This window comes from Callithrix jacchus, chromosome 4 (genome assembly GCF_049354715.1).
Source record: "Callithrix jacchus isolate 240 chromosome 4, calJac240_pri, whole genome shotgun sequence".
NCBI classification, from domain to species: domain Eukaryota; kingdom Metazoa; phylum Chordata; class Mammalia; order Primates; family Cebidae; genus Callithrix; species Callithrix jacchus.
In genome coordinates, this window is record NC_133505.1 from 129,913,411 (window position 1) to 129,938,887 (window position 25,477).

Consider the following 25,477-nt stretch of genomic DNA (forward strand, 5'->3'; position numbering starts at 1 on the left):
TCCTGTTGTTCCTCATATACATAATACAAATTTGTATCACTTTGCCTTGATCCAAAATCTGTGCCCAAGATATTTTCCTAACTCATTTACATAGCAAAACCTAGTCTCTTATTTAGGGCTTAACTCTAAAGTCATATCGTATACCTTGTCTTTTCCTCAGGTAAGATTAATTTTTAAACTTCTGTAAAACTTTATCTGTATTTATCTCTTTACCTTGATGGCTTTCAACCTTGAAATATAGTGATATAAAAAACTTTCATTGATAGTAAAACATGAGGCCAACTTACTGACTCAATAAAGATTCACATATTTTTAGTATTGCTTAAGAAAAGTCTTAATATTTAAAATTTTTCTTAATTTTTCATATAATATATAATCCAGAAATCCTTGGTGAATGAATATGTGATATTATCCTAATGATCAAATACTATGTATCTGCAAAGAAAATATGACTTAAAAGTAGGGCTTAACATAAGGCAATTTATGCTACCCATAAATTGACAAATTACAGTTAAAACCTTAAAATATTATTCTTCATCTTCAAAAATTTTAAAAAAATTACAAATATAGTAATTTTTTTTTTTTTTTTTTTTTTTTGAGACGGAGTTTCGCTCTTGTTACCCAGGCTGGAGTGCAATGGCGCGATCTCGGCTCACCGCAACCTCCGCCTCCTGGGTTCAGGCAATTCTCCTGCCTCAGCCTCCTGAGTAGCTGGGATTACAGGCACGCGCCACCATGCCCAGCTAATTTTTTGTATTTTAGTAGAGACGGGGTTTCACCATGTTGACCAGGTTGGTCTCGATCTCTCGACCTCGTGATCCACCCGCCTTGGCCTCCCAAAGTGCTGGGATTACAGGCTTGAGCACAAATATAGTAATTTTTAGTTAACATTGTACACAGTTCATAGTTTAAGCCTCAATTTAGAACAATTTCATAATGTCTTAAAAACAAAAAAAAATGCTTTCTTATTCTACTTACTTGTGAAAGGGTGGACAACTTGTAAAGTATGCTGAGTATTGCAGAATTTGGGGACTGGGTGGTAAATACATGATTAAAGCAATATATATTTTCATGCCCAGCTGATTGTCAGTGAGAGGTAGAAGATGAATGAGTTACTTAATAAAGAAAAGTCTCTTTTGATTTTTGTTTGTAATTTGTCAAGTTAGTAAAACCCTTCATGAGTTTCAAAACAGTTATAGTCACTTTGAAAAGAACACTTATTTCTGCTCGTGCTGTAATTGCAAACAAACTCACTATGTAGAATTACATTTAAATTGCAAATTAGAGTATGAGGTCTGTGATCAACTAAAAGCAAAGTTTTTGGTGTCAATAATTTATGTGAATAAATAGATAATTTATTTCCTTTCACTTCTCTCTAAGCCTGACAAGCAAGTCTACTTAACCCCAATCAAAATATTTCACCATACTCTATAAACTCAATGCCATTCTTGGTTGAGAACTCCAGTGAGTTCACTAATTGATGGTTCAATTTCAATTCTGTCTCTCTGCTAGCTCCAATTTGTCCTGATTGAACCCCATACTATGGTGAGGTTGTATTTCTACCCTAAATACTGTTCAATTAAGTTTGGCCTAAAGTTGCTTCCTTACATATTTTGAATTTGGCTTAGAGGATTCCCTGTACATAGTGAATCCAAATGGAGGAGTGAATCTACTTTTGTGCTAATCAAGTTTTGGCCAACCAAAGAAGGCCAACTGTTCAAACTGTGTCCAAATAAGGCAAATGTCAAGCTATAACTAATCTAGCTGTTGCTGTATCTCACTTTCTTTTTCTGTGTGTCATGTTCCTTGTTCTGTCCATAAATCCTTCCACCAAGGGACTGTGCTGAAGTTTCTCTGAGCCTACTCTGGCTAAGGAAGCTGCCTGATTAATGAATCATTTTTTTGCTCAATTAAACTGTTAAATATAATTTGGCCAAGGGTTTTCTTCTAACAATACGCAGGCTTCCAGTGATGCAGAGTCTGTACATGGATCAGCTACCAGGATTTCAATCTTTGCTTCTTAATTGTGTCTCCAGATTGTCTTCCCAAAACATGGATTCATTAAGGCTCTCTCTATAAAATCTAATTCCACGTGGGTGCGTTGGCTCACGCCTGTAATCCCAGCACTTTGGGAGGATGAGGCGGGCGGATCACGAGGTCAAGAGATGGAGACCATAATGGCCAACATGGCAAAACCCGTCTCTACTAAAAATGCAAAATTAGCTGGGCATGATGTTGGGCGCCTGTAATCCTAGCTACTCGGGAGGCTGAGGCAGGAGAATCGCTTGAATCCGGGAGGCGGAAGTTGCAGTGAGCTGAGATCGTACTACTGCACTCCAGCCTGGCGACAGAGCGAGACTCCGTCTCAAAAAATTAAAAAAGAAAATGAAAAAATAAAAATAAAATATAATTCTAAAAGAAACTTATCTTCTGCTGTTTGGACATCTTATTGTTTTTAGCCTTTCCTAATTTCTTAACTTGACACCACTTTTGTTCTTTCTACATAAATCAGTGCCTTGGCCTTACATCCACTTACTTAACCCATGAACTCTGTGTCTATGTCTAGGATAGTGATTTTCTCTGACTCTATATAAAGACCGAGTCTTTTCTTGTTACCACAACTACTCATTTTGAAGCAAACAAACTTAACCCACATTTCGCTTAATCTCAATGAGCAATGTCAAATCCAGAATGTGACACCACATTAATAAGAACTTCTGATAAATGACTCTACAACTTATAGTACAAATGATGTCACTGAAAGATGTATCATGATCACCCAAATGAAAAATGACATCACAAATATTAGATTATAAAAAAGAAATTACGGCCGGGCGCCGTGGCTCAAGCCTGTAATCCCAGCACTTTGGGAGGCCGAGACGGGTGGATCACGAGGTCTTAAAGCAAAATGTCTCCAAGTCAGCATTTCATATAATGCATTTCTTAATTTTATACCATTCTTGAACAAAGTGAATCTTGTTCATGTGGGTACTTTCAGTTAAAGTTTCATTTGTTTGATCCTTAATCTCCTGAGGCATTATATTGCATTTGAACGCTCACCAGATGATGAGTATCCTATGGAGTTTGAACAGTTACATTTCTATAATTTTTCAAAATTAACTTGCAACTTGACTAGCATAACCAGCTTCACTGTATGGTCCTAAAGGAATAAAACTATTGGCTTTAGAATACTAAATATAAAATCTTGTGCAAAATTGGTTTGTTTATATATCAATAAACTAGTAAAGTCAATAACTAGAGTGCTTCTATAAGCACAAAACAATATATTAAGTTAGAAACATTAGCAGAAATAAGTTATAGTCATGACATCTTTATCTTTAATCTGCATTTACCTTTTTTACTTGAAACAGCACCAACCTCCTCTTTGGCTCGTTCAGTTTCTGCAAATTCAGATATTAAAAGAATGAGAAGTGGATATTAGTGATGCCAAACTCATATCTTATACTATTGAGCATAAAACTAAACAAAAGATAAAATGTATGTGGCACATGAGAGCAAAGCAAGCTGCAGAGAAAGCCAAAATACAAAGTGCTTATATGTTTTTTTAAAATTAATAAACTTCCTTAAATAAAAACAATTATCTTCCAAGGTAAAACTGTATTATCTTAAAAATGTAGGTAGTGACCATAAAGGAAGGTGACCTATTCTATAGACTTTAGATCAATGGTTCTTAAAATTAAGGCCACATTCAATACAGTGGGATACTAATTTATTAATCTATAACTTTTTTTCTTTTTTGGAGGCAGAGATTCACTCTTATTGCCAAGGTTGGAGTTCAGTGACACAATCTTAGCTCATTGCAACCTCTGCCTCTTACGTTCAAGCAATTCTCCTGCCCCAGACTCCTGAGTAGCTGAGATTACAAGGGTCTGCCACCATGGCTGGCTAATTTTTGTATTTTTAGTAGAGACGGGGTTTTGCCATGTTGGCTAGGCTGGTCTCGAACTTCTAACCTCAGGTGATCCGCCCACCTCGGCCTCCCAAAGTGCTGGGTTTAAAAGCTTGAACCACCATGTCTGGCCATAGTCTACAAATTTTAAGTGTGTATATGAATTATAGGGAGGAGCATTTAAAAGGGCTTATTTGTTTGTTTAGCTTTTAATCATGATTGAGGCTGTTAAAAGTTGTTTAACCCTTAATACTGAATGCAGGCAAACAATATTTGACCTCATTGAATTAATTTTACATTATAAAAGATTAGCCATAATATTATAGAAAATTTCATTTGAATATTTCTTCACGAGAGAGAAAGAATAAAAAGACCAAAAGTGGCCTTTTGGTTTCTCTAAATAACTAGAGTGGAAGATATGAGAGCTGCCATGAAGCCATAGTCTGAAAAATTGGTGCTAGGACACAATACTGGACCACAAGTCAAAGCTAGTTAAAGTCAAAATTTTCTCTAGTCCACAGGAAAATAAAATGATGATAATAATAATAAGCTCATGAATTTTCACAAGGCTTTATTTACTCATTGTATAACTTTTGATTAGTTGTGGTTATTCCCCTTGGTCATATATATTCTTATTTTTATTCTTATTGGTGTTTATATGTATAACCCCCTTCACCTATGTATGTTCAGCACTGATGCTCTGGGAACAACCAAACCAAACAAGGCCAGCCTTTACACCCCTCATCATCCCTATGCCACAAAACCCTGGCTTTTGAGAGACATCAGACATCAAAAGGAGATCTTCACATCACTTTCAGGTTTTAATTCCACAATGATAAATGCCCCAAGAGTCACGATTTAAACTCAGGCAAGAAGTGGCATAAATAACCTCTTCTTTGAGTTATCTCAAGACCCTCTGCTTCAAGATTGAACAGACCCTCCCTGGCTGTTTTATACCTTTCAGGTAAAGACTTTAGATCAATGGTTCTTAAACTTAAGCATGCATCAGGGTTCACCCTGGAGGGCTACTGAAACAGATGCTGAGTGCAAAAGATCTGATTCAGTAAGTTGGAGGCACGTTCTGAGAACCTGCATTTCTAACCAGTTCCCAGGAGATGCTTATGTTCCTGATTTGGACCACACTTTGGAAAATCACTACCAAACTTCCCCTATGAATAATTGAAGACTAATCCCACTGTGAATCCTCACTCTACTTACCTCAGTTACTAACATGAGTTTCAGCCTTATAGCAGAAAACAGAGTCCATGTGGCTCCGTATTTCTCTTAGAAGCTGACCTACTTCTAAAGCCCTTCCTCTGTGTCCTCTGTCCATCAGCAGCACACACCCCTGTATCTTCAGCCTCTTCTAAGAATGTTCGTTTTACTTTCTTCCTTTAACCAAATGCTAGTTCACTAAGGGCACTGTATCCCCTCCTACAGGTAGTCTTCTAAAATGGAGAATGTTTGTTTTTCCATCCTCCACATACCAAGGTGTCTAGAAGTGATTGTATTTCTATCCTCTTTGTTTATTATTACTCTTCCTAGATTATCTCCTTGCTTCCTCCAAACCTCAGTTCTTTTGTACATGATATCAGGTTGCACCAGTCCCCACTCTTCTTCATTATTGTCATCAACCAGTCTTGTGGCCTATCCTGCCATTCATTGATCATTTTCACACACAGTTATCATCTTCTCTACTACTATGAATATTAAGAACCATTATTAACCCCGTCTGCACCTTAGAATAAGCTGGGGATTGTTTCTAAGTCTATGATATTCAGATATCTGGGGTGAGCAACAGAACTTTGAGATTCTAACTTAATGAGTCTGGGGGGAGCCTAGAGTATTGATATATTTTTGATTTCCACAATAACATTTTGCCAGGGTTGGGAGTCACTAATATACATAATTTATACAACTACATGATCTCTGACCTCCTTGGCCTCCTCAATTCAGAAAACTAGAAACCCAACTTCTCTGGTAATTCCCAACTATATTACTACCCTCAGAATTTTCCTTTACTGCCACAACATTGATTTGAAAAATTCTATTCTTTGGCATCATTTTGTCTCTTTAGAGCTCAGTTACACAAGAATGCCTGTTAAACAGTATCTGACTCCATTAATACTTCCAATCTTTTGATCTTGCCACTTTCTCATTTTTTAAGATTTTCCTCGTACCCTCACTTTACTTCTTACCAAGCTTATGCATAAATGAGCCATAGTTGAATGGCTCATGCGTTTTCTGTTGTTATGGCAATCTGCTGTATTAATTTTCTAGGACTGCTTTAAAACTGTTGGGTAGATAAAAACAAAAGAAATCTATTTTTCCAAAGTTCCAGAGGCAAGAAGTCCAAAATTAAGGTGTTGGCAGGACCCTGGAGAGCTCCTTCTAAAGGAACTTGGGAAGAATCCTTCCTTGCCTCCTCCCAGAGTCTGCTAATTGCCAGGAACCCTTGGCATTCCTTGGCTTGAAGCTGCATCGCTACAGTTTCTGGTTTTATGTTCATGAGGCAGTCTTCTATATGTGCCTGTGTGTCCCAAATTTCCTCTTCTTTTAAGGATACCAGTCATCAGATTGAGGGCCCATCTAATCCAGTATGGCCTCATCTTAACCTGATTACATCTATGAAGACCCTATATCAAAATCAGGTCACATTCACAGCTGTCAGGCTAGGACTTTGGCATATCTTTTGGTGGGAGGCACAAATCAACCCACCATGTCTTCCAGAACGCCAAATACTTTATGCCTACCACCTGAGCAAGCTGAAGGAAGACCCTCACCCTGCAGCAGACCTCACTTCAAATCGCATTTATGAGATAACTCAGCACTGGCCAGCACTCTACCACAGACCCAATAAAGTTGATCTCTCATACTCTTAACAAGTGTTTCAAATATTCTTTTCCCTCCTTAAACATCCTACAACATAGAAGTAAGCTGCTGTTGAGAAATTCATAGAGAAGAAAGAGGCAGACTAGCCTACCTCACTTTTCTACCACCTCGGCAGTACATATGCCTACATTTTTCTTTCCAGTTCTAAAAGGTTATCAGTTCCCACCTGTATTTGGTACCAATCCTTCCATTTTTTTTTTTCTAGATTCCATCTCCTTTTGCCCAGTCAGGGCCTTTGTTCTTGCCAGTATTGCTTCTGTCTGCTACCTCATCAGTTTTCTCGTTCAATGATGCTTTCACAATATCTCAGAAGCATGTCGCTCTTTAGAACCACAGACAACCACATCCTTCAATTCCATATGACATTTTCAGCTGCCTCATCTCTTTGCATTCCATGTAGCCCCTAGAGAGCTGCTGCACTCACTGTCACCACATCTATCCTCTCACTCTCTATTTTTTAAACCCGTTTTATTGTGAAAGATATCACATAAATTGAAGGCACATAACATTTGTTCACATTCTAATGAATAGCAATAAAGAATGTTCACCTTTGTAACCTCCTGCAAACCTAAGAAACAGAATATCACCAAGGCTTTTGAAACTTCTTAACTTGTCCTACTAGTACTGCATGCCTCTCTCTCTATCTCAAAGTTACAATTGGCCTATATTTTGTAATAATTATTTCCTTATTTTTCTCTATGACTTTTTATTACATGTATTTGTCTCAAAATAAAGGTAAGATGATTTTATATAAATTACATTAACTTATAATATTTAGTGAAATAACATTATATAAATTGAACTGTATAATTTAAATGGTGTTATTTTCTGAGATATAACTATGTTGATATGAGTAGCTGTAGTTGATTAACTTAACTGCTGTCTAGTGTTCGTTCCAATGTATATTCTACGAACTATAGTTTTATTCTCCTGCCAGTGGGCAAGGTCACATCCAGTTTTGTGTTTTCTAAATAATTCTGCCATCAACATTCCTGTACATGTGTCTCCTTGTGCACATGTGCAATAATTTTCATAGAAGTAAAATTGCTAGGCATGTACCCTAGATAAATGACACATTTTTCTCCCCAAATTCTACATTCACGTCAGCAGTGTATGTACGAGTTTCTTTTGCTCCATATCACTGCCATCACCAGAACGAGCCTATTCCCTGTCTTTGTAAAATTAGTCTCACTTTTAAGTACAATTCGTTTATGACTTAGAGGTTGAACATCTTTTGATATGTTTATGGAACATTTGCATTTTTCTTTTTTTTAATGCTTTCTTATATCCAGGGCTCATTTTTTCCTGCCCATTGTCTATCAAGGTCTTTGTCATTTAAAAAAAAATTTTTTAGGGTTGTTCATCTATTATTTGCTATTAATCCTTGCTATTTAAATATGTTTAAAATCTCTTTTACAAGTTATTGGCTTGTCTATTATTTTTTAATGGAATTTATTAATAAATTGAAGTTTCTAATTTTAATACAATAAAACATGTCAGCTTTTAAATTTACGACAAGAATTTGGAACATCTAGTTTTCAAATCTTTCCACATTTCAAGAAACTACATGTTTTTCTGTGGCTAAGAAAAACTAAAATGCCAGGTTTTGCCTTTATTATTTACGTTCTTGAACCATTTTGAATCGATATTTTAGAATTGTATGAAACAAGAATAAATTATGTTTTGTATTGAATACTAGATATATCACAACATTTAAAATAATCTATTCATTCTCTAACTCTCCGAAATGGCTGCTATTTTTTATGTTAGATTTTTGTTCAAGTGCAATGTATTTTAGGATTTTTTTTTCTGTCCTATTGGAAACTTTGTTTATATCTACACCAATACCATTCTACCATTTATAATACACTATCCAGGGACTGCTCTATTATTAACACTTAGGACACATAGTCCTGGTCTCAGTAGCCATGCTTTATAGTGCCATGTTGCTGTGTTCATTATTTCACTTTCATAATACTAAAATTTATTTCTGGTTTCCTATTTGAAATCCTGTCCCTTTCTCCCCTACTTCTTTATATCTTAATTGAACTTAGATTTTACTTTTGTCAGTATTCATCTGTCTAGCTTGGATCTCTTAGAGTCAACTTCAGTGAACATTCTTGAACTCTGAACTATGACGTTTTTCAACTTGGGTCTGGCACTCAGAACACCAACCTCAGCTTTACACATAGTCTTAAACAAGAAGCATGCCTTACCCTATCATCTAAGGCATCCCAAGTCTCTCAAGTCTTACGTTTCCTGGTACTTAAACCTCTTAAAATCATCACTCTAGTGCTGTATGAGTACTGTTTTGAATATATTCTGACAGCACCAGCTGTGATACTATTAGTAATTATATAACTTATTAAACAAAACTGAGCAAGTGAAAAGAGATGCTAGTAATAATTATTCTGGGAAAATATAGTAAACCAAGACTGTTATAACTGACTAAGATAGTAGATCAACCAAGATTATTTGGCATGCAGTGTATAATCTAGAGACAACACATTTTATATCAAGCATGCAGGTTCAGGCCCATAGATCTTCCCACAGACTTTTACCACCTCCATGCTAGACTACTTAAACTGAGTCCAAAAAACCATGCAATTTTGTTAAGGTCAGTTGTCTCCAAATATTCTTCTAACATATATAACTGAGTAAATTCGATGGGACTTTACTTTTATATATATATATAACATTAGAATGGAATATTTTATTTCATTAACATATTGCTTACCAATTATATTCAGCATGTCACATTTTGGGTATCCTTAAAGCTGAAAATCTATGTAGTTCACATCTGACTTTGAAGCATTTTTAAATAAATAAATCATGGAAATTTTAAATAAAATAACATACAATAACAACTATCATAATAGCAAACAAAAAAGTATGGTTAACATTGACTGAGAATTTTTAATGAGCCAGAAGTTAAGTACATTACATGTATTATCTCACTTATTCCACAGAATAACCTTAATAATACAAGCACTCCTCTTATTGTTATTTTATGGATGAAGAAACAGAGATTTGGAAGATTAAACACTCAATAAGTGTCAGAGTTGAGAGTCCGACCCATGTCAATCAGATAACAGCCTTACCTGTTGAATTCTTTTTTGTTTGTTTGTTTATATACACCTATTAATTTATTTAATTACACTTTAGGTTCTGGGGTGCATGTGCAAAACATGCAGGATTGTTGCATAGGTACGTACATGTCAATGTGGTTTGCTGCCTCCATCCCCCTGATCACCTATATCTGGCATTTCTCCCCATGTTTTCCCTCCCCAACCTCCTTACCCACCTCTGTCCCTCCCCTATTCCCTGCCAACAGACCCCAGTGTGTGATGCTCTCCTCCCTGTTTCCATGTGTTCTCATTGTCCGACACCTGCCTGTGAGTGAGAACATGTGATGTTTGTTTCCCTATTCTTGTGTCAGTTTACTGAGAACGATGGTTTCCAGATTCATCCATATCCCCACAAAGGACACAAACTCATCATTTTTTATGACTGCATAGTATTCCATAGTGTATATGTGCCACATTTTCCTTGTCCAGTCTATCATTGATGGGCATTTGGGTTGGTTCCAAGTCTTTGCTATTATAAACAGTGCCGCAATGAATGTACCTGTGCATGTGACTTTATAATAGAGCGATTTATAATCCTTTGGATATATACTCAGTAATGGGCTTGCTGGGTCAAATGAAATTTCTATTTCTAGGTCCTTGAGGAATCTTTACTTTTAAAGTTTGCATATAGGTGTCTCCTAAATCATCCTGACATATATTAGTAGATTAGATGATAGATATCTGACCCACACATTTAGACACTGAAGTGTGGTTAAGGAGATAAACACAGGCTTAGTGGCTAAACATACCACTGAATCTGTGCAGTGCTAAAATCAAGGGGTGAAAAATGCCTGATTATTAGATCAAAGTTAAAATTGACTATACTTTGGACTTATCCTGTTCTTTGGTGGTTATTTTACTCAAAAATCAAACTCACCACTGGCTGGCCTGTCACGCATGTTGAATAACATGATCCCAGTCCCAAGGTTCTTGGGGTGGATTAAAGTGACCTGGGACAATGCTACCCAACATCCTGAAAAATTGATCCTTGATGAGGTCAATGAAAAAGAAAGGAGTGATGTGTTCACCTATATTTGGTAAACAATGTCTCCTGCATTCGTTCTTGAAGATTCACCATATATATAGTGTTAAAGGCAGGAAGTGCTCTAAAATCTAAACATCTATTTGTTGGATCCTCTTCCTCCTTAGAAATGACTAATTATGTTGTTAACCTCTGTGTTGCTATTCCACGTGTGGAGAGGCACATGAAGGGAATGCAAGGAGGGGAGTTGGATGTGTTGAGATATTTCTGCTTACACGATGAGTCTTTGCTGACTTGCAGAAATTGTCAGTCTAGGTTTGGCTTCCCTACCTAGTCCAAGGTACTGTTTCTTCATCCACACCACACCCTGACACATAACTTTCAATGGGGAAGCATGAAGGGCTCTTCCTTAGCATTGCACCAGTAATCTGAAAGGTTTTCATTTTTTGAAGCTCATGTTACTATGAGACACTATGATATGATTTGGCTATGGTGGCACCCAAATCTCATTTTGAATTTGAACATGTTGTGGGAGGGACCTGGTGGGAGGTAATTAAATCATGGGGGCAAGTCTTTCCCATGCTGTTCTCATGATAGTGAATAAGTCTCACAAGATCTAATGGTTTTAAAAACAGGATTTTCCCCACACAAGCTCTCTCTTTGCTTGCCACTAACCATGTAAGACAGGACTTGCTCCTTCTTGCCTTCCACTATGATTGTGAGGCCTCCCCAGCCATGTGGGTCTGTAAAGTCATTAAACCTCTTTCTTTTGTAAATTGCCCAGTCTAGGGTATGTCTTTATCAGTAGCATCAAAACGGACTAATACATCCATTATTCTGAATTTGATGTACTTCCCAAGCTTGTCCAAGTCCTCCAGTATTTTTCCTATTTTCACGTGTTTCCTCAGAACCTAGAGTTAAAAATCCCATGCCAAAAACTCAATGCACCTTCCAGTTATGCTCTTTAATCCAGTGTTAATGACAAATCCCCTTTTACTTTTTCCTTAGCCTGGTTTTGCCCCTGTCAATCTCATCTATCCCTTTAAATTCAATACTATGTAATTGCATCACATCAATACATACTTTATGCTAATTCATCTATCTTTATCATTCTCATTTGTTCTTGCAATTTAACATACTATAAAATCATATCCCAAATGTGCAGGTCATGTAAAGAAAACTATGTGTACCATACTATATGGATGATTTAAAGGCTTTTCAAGAGTATCTATAACAATATGTAATTTTCACTTTAGGCATTAACTTTATAAGTAGCCTGCTGTATATAGCAGCTGAGTAAAAATTCTTCTGCTGTATAATTTCAATACCAAAATACATTTTTAGCTAGGGAATTGGCTGGTCATCTTGTTATCAGATAATTTAAGCTGTTTGTGTATTATGTCTAATTAATTTTTGTGTTGAAAGATAATGTCCATGTCATAATGTCCATGTCAAGTGCAAATCTCTCAACCTTATAGGGAGTAGAATATTAACTCTTTTGAAACTTATATTGGGTTTAAAATGATTTGGCAACCTAATGTGCTAATTTCCTGCAAAATATGCTGATCTCTTCAAAATCTGATTGAATAGTGTGTTTCATAGATAGCAGAACTTACAGACTTTTTAAAATTGCAAATGAATATTTTTATCTATATGTCACATTTTTCTAGGAAGAAAATATTCATGTTCAGAGCAATCTTCAATCTAAAACTCCCTTCCAGTGCTGCAAAATTATCAGATTTGTTTTATATATTTTCTTGATTATGCATTTCTACAGACGAAGTATCAGCATAATAAAGACTCCATAATATAGAGTTTCAATCAGCTTTACATTCAACTAAAATTTTTCATGGAAATATAAATGTAATTTTAGATTCATATTAAAACTCTTGTGAAGTTCTCAATGTGAGTAAATTTGAGGGGACTTTATGTATATACTTCCAACTGTAATTTTTTTAAAAAAAGACATTCCTACCAAGCTACTCAATATATCTTCCAATTATTATCTATTTATCCACTGATATAATCTGTCTCAAAAACTCATCACTAAATAAAATACGCATTTTTATGTATTAGTAACATCACCAATAAGTATTTACCATTAATACCTTAAAAATATATAAGCACATTGATGTCATGCATGGAACTGAGGAGAGACCTAAATCTTATATATGAAGCTTATGTATTTCTTCCTGAAAGAAAATACTTTCCATTATGCTTAAAATAACTTTTATTAATGACAATCAGTCAGATGTTTCATCAAATTAAGAAATACCAACAATTTCTCAGCATTTTTCCCTAAGCATATTATCAAAGCTCCTGTTGCTGCAAATGCCATGGCATGTGATGGTTATCAGACAACACTTCAGACTCTGAGAATAGAAACCTTAAAAGGGAATTGTGACATTACAAGAGAAATGGATAATACAATGTCGAGAGGCTACATTTAACTAGAGACAGAATATTCAAGGTAGACAAATTAGGTTGCCTACTGGTTTGATCAAATTATTTATCATTAGGATAATTCAGTCTGATGTGTTTAAGAAACTAAAGAGTTGACTTATTCTGCAAAATGAGAAGTAAAAATATAAGCACTTCACAAAGGAGTTACGATGTGGACAAATTACATGAAAGCTCTATAAATGAATTTTAATAATTATGACTTCACAGAAAAGACAAGGACAAGTAATTTTGCATATTACTTCAATACAACAAATAATCATACAAAGAAGCTGGTAAGCCATCCTCAAAATGAGCATTAGCATAGGCTATACTAGAAAATTCAAATGAGTAAGCTGCTAAAATATGCTCTTCTTTAAAAGTTTTGTTCAACATACTTGCTTTTACTTGTTTTTCACTTGGAACTGTTAATGACAAAAAATAATACGGTTAACAGTAATTACAAGTCTACTTATCTCTTTCCAAAATAATTTTAAGGCTACTTTAATTGTTTAAAGATCGTGTGTATAATATTGGAAGCTAAATAAAAATAAGTTCTGAGAAAGAGAAAATACAATACTGTTCCATAGAATTTTATTGTTATTCATACAATTCTCCCAACACAGAATGTTCATTCATAGTCATTCATTTCATTCATCTTGCTGTTTTTAATTATCCAAGGATCTGATTTTTTTACATACAGGCAAACACATTTTCCTCAATGTCTATAAAATTGTATGAAAAGAATGAATTTACTTGATAAATTATTCATATCAGTGGTTTTAATTTGTGAACTACAGCTAATTACTGCTAGGTTGCTGCATTGTAATCACACACTGAAATAAATAGATAACGAATTCAAGCCATTTACTATATTTTGTCAGGTTCAATATTAGACAGTAATATTTTACTATTAGAACTTTTAAAACTGGCTATACTAATAGTCATTCTGTAGGTGTCTTCATCTTTCTATAATGCATTCTCTAGCTTAGGTTTCTTCTTACATGTATAAGGGAGAAGATGTGTTATGCTTGAGGAAATGCAACTCTGAACCAATAGAGTGTTTTCTGTAAAGTAGACAAAACATTTTTTCCAAAGGTCAAATATTGTGAAAATGTGGAATGTTGAAATGTGAAATTATTGCATCTTGTAAATTATTTTAAAGTCTTCAGTTTTTAGATATATAAAAATGTAATTATTCTATTTGGTGTTTCTTCCTTCACCCAATAAGCTATTACTAAGTGCCCACGGTGTCCTGGCATTACAATAGGTGCTCTGGAAATAAAGAGAAAAAACAGTCTGCTTCTTCTAATTTCTGACTATTTAAGGTAGAAAAAAGGAAAAGATAATATGATTTTAATATCACATGAAATATTATAAAAGTAAGAAAATGATGCTCTGGGAGGTAATTGAACAAACACTTAAAACAGATCTGGGTTGTCTCAGTATATTTTATAATCTTGAAAAATGAATAGTAAATGTGGACTCAAACCTGTAGTTTGCCATGGTTTGTGGCAGGGTGAGACTAAAATTGAGCATCTTTGCATGGTTATTTAAATAAGATTGAGTAGGTGACATTTCCATTTAAATAAAATAAAATTGGAAGAATGACTGATGGGTATTACATGAGGTTATGACCATTGATATACACATGCACACACAGCACTTAATAATTCAGTGAAGCTCTTTCAGTAGGATTTAATCAGGCAAAATCAAGAGGTGATATTTTTAAATGAGGTAAATACAAATGATTTTGTAAATTATCATTTGAAATGACTAATTGGTCAGGTTAAATAGAAAACTTCAAGACAATAATTTGATACCCATACCAACTGCACTTTTAGTTTTTGTTGATAGGTTCATTTGTCTGGTTGGTTGACTCTCAAGTCAGTTTTTTCTCATCAGAAGGTAAATATATTTAGAGCAAAAATCTACTTTTACTCTCACTGCAACTCCCTTGAGCACACAGAAAATATTATTAAGTAAGATTATGGATTATGAAAAGGGAGAGAATATTGCTGGAAGTAATTATTCCACAATTTAAAAACAAAGCACTGTATAATGCATTTAAAGAAAGTGTTTTGTTCTTGTTTTCTTTTGCTTTTACACTAAACTGTAAAACAGTACTTCGCAAACACTACACAGATGAATTCACTGAGGATCTTGTGAAGGTGCAGACTCTGATTCTGTAGGTCTTGAGTGGGGCCAGAAATTCTGCATTTCTAATAACCTCTTGGGTAATCCTGATGCTACTGGTTCACAGAACACACATTGAGGAGCATGGGTGTAACATTTGGCTTTCAATTTCTAAAACTGCATTGTTATGTCCGCGTCAAGAACTTGGAAAAAACACTGTGAGATGGAAGCGTTCCCTGCCCTTTACTGGTACTGCCTTACCACCTGTCTGAGGCTACAGCATTAATAAACCCTGGACATCAGTATTTGAAGTTCAGCAACAGCAGTCTTACTCACCTGAGTGTTCCTTCTTTGGTGACTTTGCTGTATCAAAAAAAGAAAGAACATCAACATTCTATGTAATTCAATTGCAATTTAGTATTCAATTGCAAATCAAATAATATTATGAAATTGTGAGGATAGATGAATTTAAAAACAGGTACCTGGTTCCACATGTTTATCTTTCTTTTCCTGTTCTGAAACATATTATTACTGTTATTATTATTATTCCAAATTTTATGAATTCGAACGTAATTGTTTTAACATAGAGAAACATGCATGCGCTGATGCCAGATTGCAGCAACTAATAGTAGCTTCCACAGAAAGACTAAGATGTCTGCTTAAAATAATTCTTCCTTCCATTTATCTTGTGAGGTTCTTCATGGGGCAGCATCAAAATATTCTGAATATTAGAGGAATTCAAATTTTTTACAGATAATAAATTTGAGTCGAAATAGTAAGTATAAAAGATAATTATTACAACTTTAAAAAAAATTGTTTAGTTTTTTGAGACAGGTTCTTGTTCTGTTGCCCAGGTTGTAGTGCAGTGGTACAATTCTAGTTCACTGCAGTCTCTACTTCCTGGGCTTAATTAATCCTCCAACCTCAACCTCCCAAGTAGCTAGGACTACAGACACGCACCACCATGTCTAGCCAAATTTGTAGTGTGTATGTGTGTAGACAAAGTTTCACCATGTTTCCCAGGTTGGTCTCAAACTTCTGGGCTCAAGAAATCCACCCACCTCAGCCTCTCAATGTGCTGGGATTACAGGCATGAGCCCCAGAACCCTACCTTATTGCAGTTATTTTTAAAAAATTCTCAGAAAGATGAAGATAACGCATTTCATGTGGACTACCTTTTCTAAGAATCTTCTTACACTGAAGAGATAGCTGTTAAGCTAAGATGAAGGCTTTGTGAGTCACATTTAAGACACTAAAATAGAAAAAGAAGTTTCACGGTGAAACATTTGCCTTGCTTTTAGGACAAATGCTCCTTTTGGAGTCCTCTTTATATAGTGTGTCCTTTTAGGAATCTACTTTTGTCAATATTTTATGAGACAAAGCATTATCTTGTTCTCAAGAATAAGCTGACATTTACATTATAGTAAGTACTAATTTTATAAGAATTGCAAGCACTAATTTTATATGAAGTGCTATCATCTGCATTTCTATTCTTATTTTGCCTTTACAAGCTTGTCAAATTAATTTAAAAGAAGATTTTCAAAAAATACTTTAACATACACACATTTTTATCTAATATTTTAAAGAAAAATAATGGAAAGATTCTTAAAGTTTTATTTAATGAATAGATTTTGAAGACCAGAACATGTTCATGCTGAAAGAATTCTACAAACTATATTTTAAAAACAGAGAGTGTCATAGAATCTTCTATGGTCATCACATAAATTTCTCAAGTATACAATTTTGTTTGTCAGACTTGTGGTCATTTAAGTATGGCATAATGTGTAACTTATCCTCTTTTAAGATAGCATTTAAGCAGTAAAATAAAAAAATAAAACAAATGGCTTGACCAAGTATTGCAGGTCAAAAGGAAGAAGCTACAACAATTTAGCTAAACAAAGTAAGAACATTATCAAATGTTGTCTGGTAAATGAAGAGCAATTGAATGCATTGTTTAATTTATTGCTTAACTGAAGCTCTAATTATAAAACATTTCTATTAAATTTATGATGAGAGTCACAAATAATCAGTGATCACAGTCAAATCAGTACTGGAAGCATATTCAGGTATGCATCAAAATCGAATACCAGCTATACATAAGATTAAAAGTTAAAGTCCCTTCAATCTTATCAGAAAGCCATAATACAAGCTGAAAATTACCTGTGCTAATATGTTCATTGTATAGGCTAGTTCAAGATGTAATCATTGAATTACCTTAATAAATACACATTAATTTACCCTTTAATTCTATAAGGACCACAAAATCATGCTTATGGTTGATTTTTGAGGTCTCATCCTTTTATTTTTTATTTTGAAAAAAATACAGATCACACAAATTTACAAAATGTACAGGACGATCTCTTGTGCTCTTCATCCTGTTTCCCTTGCCATGATTAAAAATATCTGACATGGATGAATCTGGAGAACATCATCCTCAGCAAACTGACACAAGAACAGAAAATGAAACACCGCATATTCTCACTCATAGGTGGGTGATGAAAAATGAGAACACATGGACACAGAAAGGGGAGTACTAAACACTGGGGTCTATTGGGGGGAAAAGCGGAGGGCCAGTGGGAGGGGGAGGTGGGGAGGGATAGCCTGGGGAGAAATGCCAAATGTGGGTGAAGGGGAGAAGAAAAGCAAAGCACACTGCCATGTGTGTACCTACGCAACTGTCTTGCATGCTCTGCTCATGTACCCCAAAACCTATAATCCAATAAAAAATTAAAAATATATATATATATATATCTGAAAAATGAACAATCACTAAGTTGTGATTGTTGGAAAAGTAGAAGCAAAATAAAATATAGAATTGGAGAGTGTCACTGAATAAAGAAATCCTGAAGACAAAAAATCCAAATCAAGGAAATTTAAAAATACAACACCAGCAATAATAAAGGCAAGCCTAGATGATAAACAAGAGCAAATAAGTGAATTTGAAAAGAATTGATAGGTGTTTTGAAGAAAACTATTTCTTCTCCTTATTGCTGCCCAAGTCATGATCTGCAGACCTTCTCAAAGGGGGAAACAGTTGGGTTGTGAATGAATGTGAGAGAAGGCATGTTTATTTATTAAGTGCATCAGTGCGCTGAAGATTGCCAAGGACTGCAGTGTCTGCAGGAACTTTTAAATAATATAAACTGTAATAAAGAGTCTTAAGGCTCTCTCTATACATACTTGAATACTATTTTTTGAATCTCCAGTTGTTGTCCATTTTCCTGCCGGTGCAGTGTTTATAGAGTGGTTTCTGTATTGCTGTGCCAGTACTCATCAACAGCTCTGCACACACATAAATCTGGAACTGAGACAACTCATACCTCTCTATAGAAGGATTGCTCCCTCTGGCTGAGTTGTAGTATAATTTCACGAGTCTCTCCACACGGCATTTTAGAGCATTTTTATGACACTGAATGTCTCAGTATCTTTACTTTTTGTAGGGTCAAAACATACAATAAGTATATTGCTTAATTGGTATACATTTTAAAACATATTTTTTATAACATTAGAATCTTAAAATCCCTATATTGTTGGTAACGTGCTATATTTAATAGTAAATTGAATAACGTTAGGTGTTGGGTTTTTTTTTTCCTTTCATCTGTTAAATATATACTATTTTCTTCAGAGGAGAACATATATTTGTGAGACATACCTTTAGGTATTGAGCTTGACTGAATTGTTAGCAAACAGTCTTAATAGTGTCTTAAAGCAACTATGGATGAGGATGAATAGCAATGCTATTAGAGCTCATAGTGCCTATAGGGGGAAAATTCTGTTATGGGCAAAATGTCATTTTCATGTGAACATGCCAAAATATTTACAGATTACAAAAAGAAAGATAAGAAAAAAAGTAATAAAACTAGCCTGTAAAAGGACATCTAGTCAGTCTTTTCTAAGGACTGAGAACTAACCAGATTAGGAAGAATAAATTTACAAAAACATGTCAGTTTGGGTCAATGAAATGCAGCTTTACTTTTGTGTACAAGCCTGTCAAGAGTATTGTTAGATGATTGCATGAGTTTGAGAAAGAGCTCTAAAAATGATCACTACGCCTCTCAGTTCACTCTAACCCCAGATTGTGTATTCTTTCACTTGGACAAAATAAATAAATAAATAAACAGAGTTTACATGCATAAAACATGGGAAAGGCGGACTCAAAATTGCAGGTCTATTTACAGCAGCAGTCCAATAATAGTAGTTTTAAAAAGTACACAAATGCACTGCATGCATTTTCTTACTTTTTCCCTTGGGTTGTTCTACTGAAAGAAATATAAACAAAATCATTGCTCTAAAAGACTTTAAAAATAAAATTTACTACTCTACATATTTATTAGACTGTAATTTTTCCCACCCCTCCTCCCATGTTTCTCTCCTTAAATTTCACAGAGAGGTGAAATTTAACAGTGAGGCTCTGAGGTATTGTCAATTACTGCAGGTGCTTCCATAATTTGATTGGCAAACATATGACAATAAATTAATCCAGGATTATACTGTTTAACCATTTTAAATTATTTACACCTGATATGTGTTTCTTAAACACATGAAAACACATAAACACACTATATGCATAAACACATGTGAACAAGTCCAGAAGGTACAAGTATGCTTGGCAAATGAATTATTCAAGACTAAAAGGAACAAATCAGTTCCTAATTGATGCTGGTGTATGCAAATGTAACTGAGTATGTGCTTTCTAGTAAAATAAAGGTTTGATATTGAACATTTTTCAATATCTTGTCAAGCAAACATTTCTTTGGAAACAATTACTTTGAAAGGTAAATACGTGCAGTATTTATTTCTATTACTGCCAAATACTTCTCATAGGAGTATTGTCAGAACAGATTTTGCTCTCTCTCTCTCTCTCCCTCCCTCTCCCAATCTCAATCACTTTTTCTTCTCCTCTGTGCCACACATAATTCCTTCTTCTATGTTAATCCTTTAAAAAGGTATGCTATTTTAGGTTTCACCAAACATAAGGCAGAAAAAAAGAAATATATTCAGTACCTTCTGCAGGTTTTTTTGTTTTCTTGGAATCTGAAAACACAAAGATAAATTATTGATAAAACAGATATAATAAATCAACAGCTGATTAGCTCACAACAAATTTCTATGAACAATGAAATACAATTGATTGTTCAACAGAATTGATGTTACATGATATATTTCTAAAATATGAGACTTAGAAAATGTTCTGTTTTTTGGGAAATGAGTATTAGAATGAAGCAGGAGTGAGAAACTCTTTATAAAGTATTTTCATTATTGTATATTAATAATAATATTTTACAAAAATATAAAACATTGAAAAATACAAAGGAAAATATATTCACATATAATTTGTAAAGACATTTTGCTTTGCCTGTGTAAGTTAATAACCTGTTAATAAAATATGAAACTGAATAAATATACGGTCAATTTCCATAAAGATGCTTAGGAGTTCATGAAGTTAGCCTGAAAACTTTTCATTTGTTCAATCTAAGTCAGTCCCGGTGAATTGTGTGGCACTCTTTTTGAAAAATCAACACATTTTCAATACAGATATTCAGTTATTCATATGGTAATGGAAAAGAAATAGGTTAGTGTTTACTCATGGGTTACTGATGAATACATTATTATATTTATAGCTTTTATGTAGTAATGTATACTTAATGGTTAAAAGACATCTATTTGATTTATAGTAGATAGGCTGAATGCCTAGATCTGATAAATTTATTGTTTTATATTATTTAGGCCATGAAACTTTCTGCTCCTAAGACTTGAAAATGAAAACAAGAGGTTTTTAACCTCATTTGTTTGAAGATGAAAGTACTTTAACTTGAATTTTTGCTTAGGATATTTTATTTTTTATCTTCTTTGCCCTTTGTTTTACTGTTTCTCTAACAATTTAACAATTCTCTATTGTTGAAATTAGAACCATAATAATGAACTATGAAGTGATACCTGTAAAAGGTAGCTAAATTGTTTCCCAGCTTAAAATGATATGATTTAGAACCTTGAACAGTAGACATTCACTAATGATTTGCAATAGACATGTATGCCTTATAGTGGTGTGATGGTATCACGACTTCATTTCCATGACGAAGAAATGAAACTAAAATGTTTGACTATGAAAACAGACACATTGTCTCTTCACAAAAGGCAGTTGTATGGTCATTTAAAATTGTTTTATGTAAAAGCAATAACCAATGCCAGTAACAGTGTGACGAAGGAAATGTCCCACTTCCATAGAAGTATAAGCTAGAAACACATTTTTGGAAACAAAGTAAGAAAAGAACCCAGAAAGTCGTAAAAATGAACATAATTTTTGATGCAGTAATTCCATTTCTAGAAATCCAAAGTGAAAAATGTAATATTATTCTAAAAATACATATTTACGGAAATGCTTTTTTCACGACATTGCTTTGTGTCTCCCAATAGTGGGAATATTAAACACTGCCCTCTGAACAGTAAGAGAGCGTTGACGATTTTGTGGTATAGTCACACAATAGAAAAATACAAAATTATTCAAATGATAGTTTTGCTAATTATGCCACAATCTAGAAAATATTAACTAAAAAAGATAAATTAAACAATGCAAAATAAAAATAAAAGCATAACATAAAATGACTTTTTGTGTGCATGTGAGTGTGTATGAAGACAGATTAGAAGAAAATATGCCAACTTACTAATGGTAATTGGGGACAGATTTAAAAATAAGGCAAAGTTTTATTACCCCTCTTTCTGAATTTCAAATTTTTCTGTAACAGGAATATGTTTTATTTGTAAGGGGAAAAAACAGACCTTGATTTAAAAAATAAGAGATTCCTGAGACAAAACATTTACTTATTCATCATTTGTTAAACAGTATTGTGTCCAGCACACTACAATAAAAATACTTTTATAATAGATTTTTCTTAATAAACCTTGATACTGTTTTACACACCCAAAGGCTTAAAAGACTTTTATTTGAATGCCAATAAGAATGGGTCTGTATTTTACATAGTTCTGAAATTTGATAAAACTCTCAACAGTGTAGGAGCCCTAGGATTTTGAGAAGCTATGTTTTATTCCTTGTATCTTGAGAAAGACTAGATTAAAATTACTCTCAAAAAGTAGCTCACCATTCTGTGTGAGGTGAAGTAGAGAAAGCACATTCATGCAAAATGTATGCACATAATAGTCCAGTTATCCAAGGGGAATATAGGCAGGAGATCAGTCAAAACCCAACTCAGAATATTGGTAAATTGTTCTCACAAAAGGCTCAGTGGGATTTTGTATAAAACATACCTTCCTTCTTTTCATCCTTTTTAGCTGCTGCTGAAATAATGAAATAGCGTTAAGACATATGAAATGACCATTCTTCAGAATATTCCCCAGAATATGAGAATGTATTCCATGCATTCATAAATTCAGTGGTCACCTACAGACTAAACAATTCATCCAAATCTGTGATAAGAGTATAAGCAGAAAATATTCTTTCACACAAGAATTTTTAAAAACTTAGAAATAAGCATTAGCAAAAGAAAGAGAAAAATATATTGAGTTACACAGACAAGAAGTCAATTTTGTAAGTATATGTTTACTGTAAATTCATTTTAGATTTTTAATTGTTATATCTGAGGAAACCACAATCTCTTGTAGAATATCATAGAATACAGGTATGACTGGATTAATTAAAAAAGTGAAGTGATATTCCATAGATATTCCATTATATATGCTTAGCCACTGAAGAATTACATACCAGTCTGCAGTCTACATTTACATTTATAATAACCATGTATAAAATTCTCAATTTTAGGAAGGGAAGATAAATATTCTCCTTAAAGAAAAAGGTACAGAATACTTTAATCATCTTTGAATTCTAGTTTTCTCTGTGGTGATATTTAATTAATTCTTAACCATGAATCTAAGTCTGGATCCATGTCGTTGCTTGTGGGTATTACCAGAAATATTTGGCAGAGGTGCTCAACAGGCTTAGAATTGATCCAAGCAATATGACCCCTGGTTCTATGCAATGGTCATCCAGGAGCCAAGACCATTCAGAGATGTCTTGGGCCACATTAGTTGAATTTGAGATTTTGCACATTCCCATACAGTAACCCCACCTCAGTGGGATAGAATGTTGGGGATCACTTAGAAACAACAGCCAGAACTGCTGTGGACATCTGCTCTCTGCTACAATTGCCAAAGCTCTTTCTGGTACATCCTCTTATTGGGTCTTCCTCATGACCTTTTGAAAAAAAGGTAGCCCAGAGCAGAAAAATAAGCCTCAGAAACATTAAATTAATTTGCAGAGTGTAAGCAGCAGAATTGGCTCTAAAAATAAAAAATAAAAGACAGAAAGAAAACGTATTTTAATGTACTACAGGTTATTTTTCTCTATTTCCTAACTGTTATTGATGTACTATTACTTTTGTAGTAAGTGAATTTACAAATAAGTTAATTCTACTTTGGGACATTTGTTTCTTTTTAATGTAGTATTAACAAATAATACACAGAATGTATAGCGGATTTATATTTATTATATTTTTAAGTTAAGAAATTGGGATTTATATTTATAATGTTTTTAAGTTAGGATATTGTTTATTCCAACGATATAAGGATTATAATAAAGATAACAACTAAAGTGAAGTAAAGGATATGGATGTGGCTTGATGAATTTCAAAACCATGAGGTTTAATTTCAGTAAGTCTGTGAGTTTGACTCAATAGACTTGTTTGTTGTGGATTCTTTACATTGCAAATAAGAATTTCCTTCAAAATTTTATAATTTTCAAAATCATCCAATACTAATTTGGATGGATGAGCGTGGTAAACTCTTTAAAGAAAGACAAAATAAAACAAAGCAAAATTACCCGCTGGAAGGGGCTCTAGTCAATGACTTGTTCTAAACTCGAAATTTCATCAACTTAAGCATAAACTCACGTCCAAAGGGCAACATGATGAAGGACTTGGCCAATGCCAGAGAGAGGGCTGAGAATGTGAGTGAATACATTTAGCAAAACCATAGTTTCTTACAAATTCTACAGAAAAGAAAGCCTCTGAAACTTAAATCTCTTCCCCTAAATTACAAATTTTTTGATTTCTAAAATTATACAAGAAAGACGATAAGTACATATGCATGTAGCGATGCAAGCATGCATGTATGCAAATGCATCTTCTTTTTTCCCATTATTATATATTTGATAGTTTCAGTTTCCATTCTACAGTGACAATGGAAATAGCTGAATGAAGGAGTTGACCTATTCCATCATAACTGATTCTGGTTTCTCTTGCTGACCTGGGTTCCTTGAAGGTGCCTGGCTTTTATTTATTGACAGCTGGAGAACCATGTGATCTCTCAAACTGGATTCCAGGCCCAAAAGCTAATCAAAGCCAAGGTCCTGAGTTTCAGTTGTTTCTAGAAAGGTTTTGCAGCTTGTATTCCATGTGTCTAACTGCTGGCCCTCAATTCAGCTTGCCTGACTCTTTTTTTTTTTTTTTTTTTGAGACAGAGTCTTGTTCTGTTGCCAGGTGCCAGGCTGGCATGCAGTGGCGCGATCTTGGCTCACTGCAACCTCCGCCTCCCGGGTTCAAGCAGTTCTCCTGCCTCAGATTCCCGAGTAGCTGGGATAACAGGCACGTGCCACCACGCCCAGCTAATTTTTGTATTTTTAGTAGACGTGAGGTTTCACCATATTGGCAGGATGGTCTCGATCTCTTGACCTTGTGATCTGCCAGCCTCAGCCTCCCAAAGTGCTGGATTACAGGCATGAGCCACAGCGCTCGGCCGGCCTGATTGTAATCTGCTTAACTGTGTTATGGGATTGGATGGCTCTTGAATTTATTGAGTAGACCTGGTTCTCAATAATTGGGTTCTTGGTTTTCACGTTGTAAAAAGACTGGAATGGCTAATATTTTAGTTTTTGTTGTTGTTGTTCTATTTCTATATCCTTCCTAAAGTATCCAGGAGATAGTTAATGTTTGCTTTAATGTTTTTTCCAGAAGAAAAAGCTTGGAAATACACTAACGTAGA

At 34.4% G+C, this 25,477-nt stretch overlaps 1 protein-coding gene across 50 annotated transcripts in view; it reads right to left on the reverse strand.

Annotated features, from left to right (window-relative positions):
• TRDN (triadin) overlaps positions 1–25,477 on the reverse strand; it is a 415,209-nt gene that overhangs the window by 143,045 nt on the left and 246,687 nt on the right. For 31 of the 50 annotated variants that reach the window (XM_078370044.1, XM_054254395.2, XM_054254378.2 and 28 more), the window contains 7 exons: positions 22,751–22,780; positions 20,492–20,521; positions 19,726–19,746; positions 15,970–16,002; positions 15,824–15,850; positions 13,750–13,776; positions 3,354–3,401 (listed from right to left, as the gene is read on the reverse strand). In XM_078370044.1, coding sequence (XP_078226170.1) covers positions 3,354–3,401; positions 13,750–13,776; positions 15,824–15,850; positions 15,970–16,002; positions 19,726–19,746; positions 20,492–20,521; positions 22,751–22,780 — 216 coding nt within the window. The remainder of the gene's footprint in view (positions 1–3,353; positions 3,402–13,749; positions 13,777–15,823; positions 15,851–15,969; positions 16,003–19,725; positions 19,747–20,491; positions 20,522–22,750; positions 22,781–25,477) is intronic. The other 19 variants (XM_078370051.1, XM_078370045.1, XM_078370048.1 and 16 more) reach the window with 3 other exon arrangements.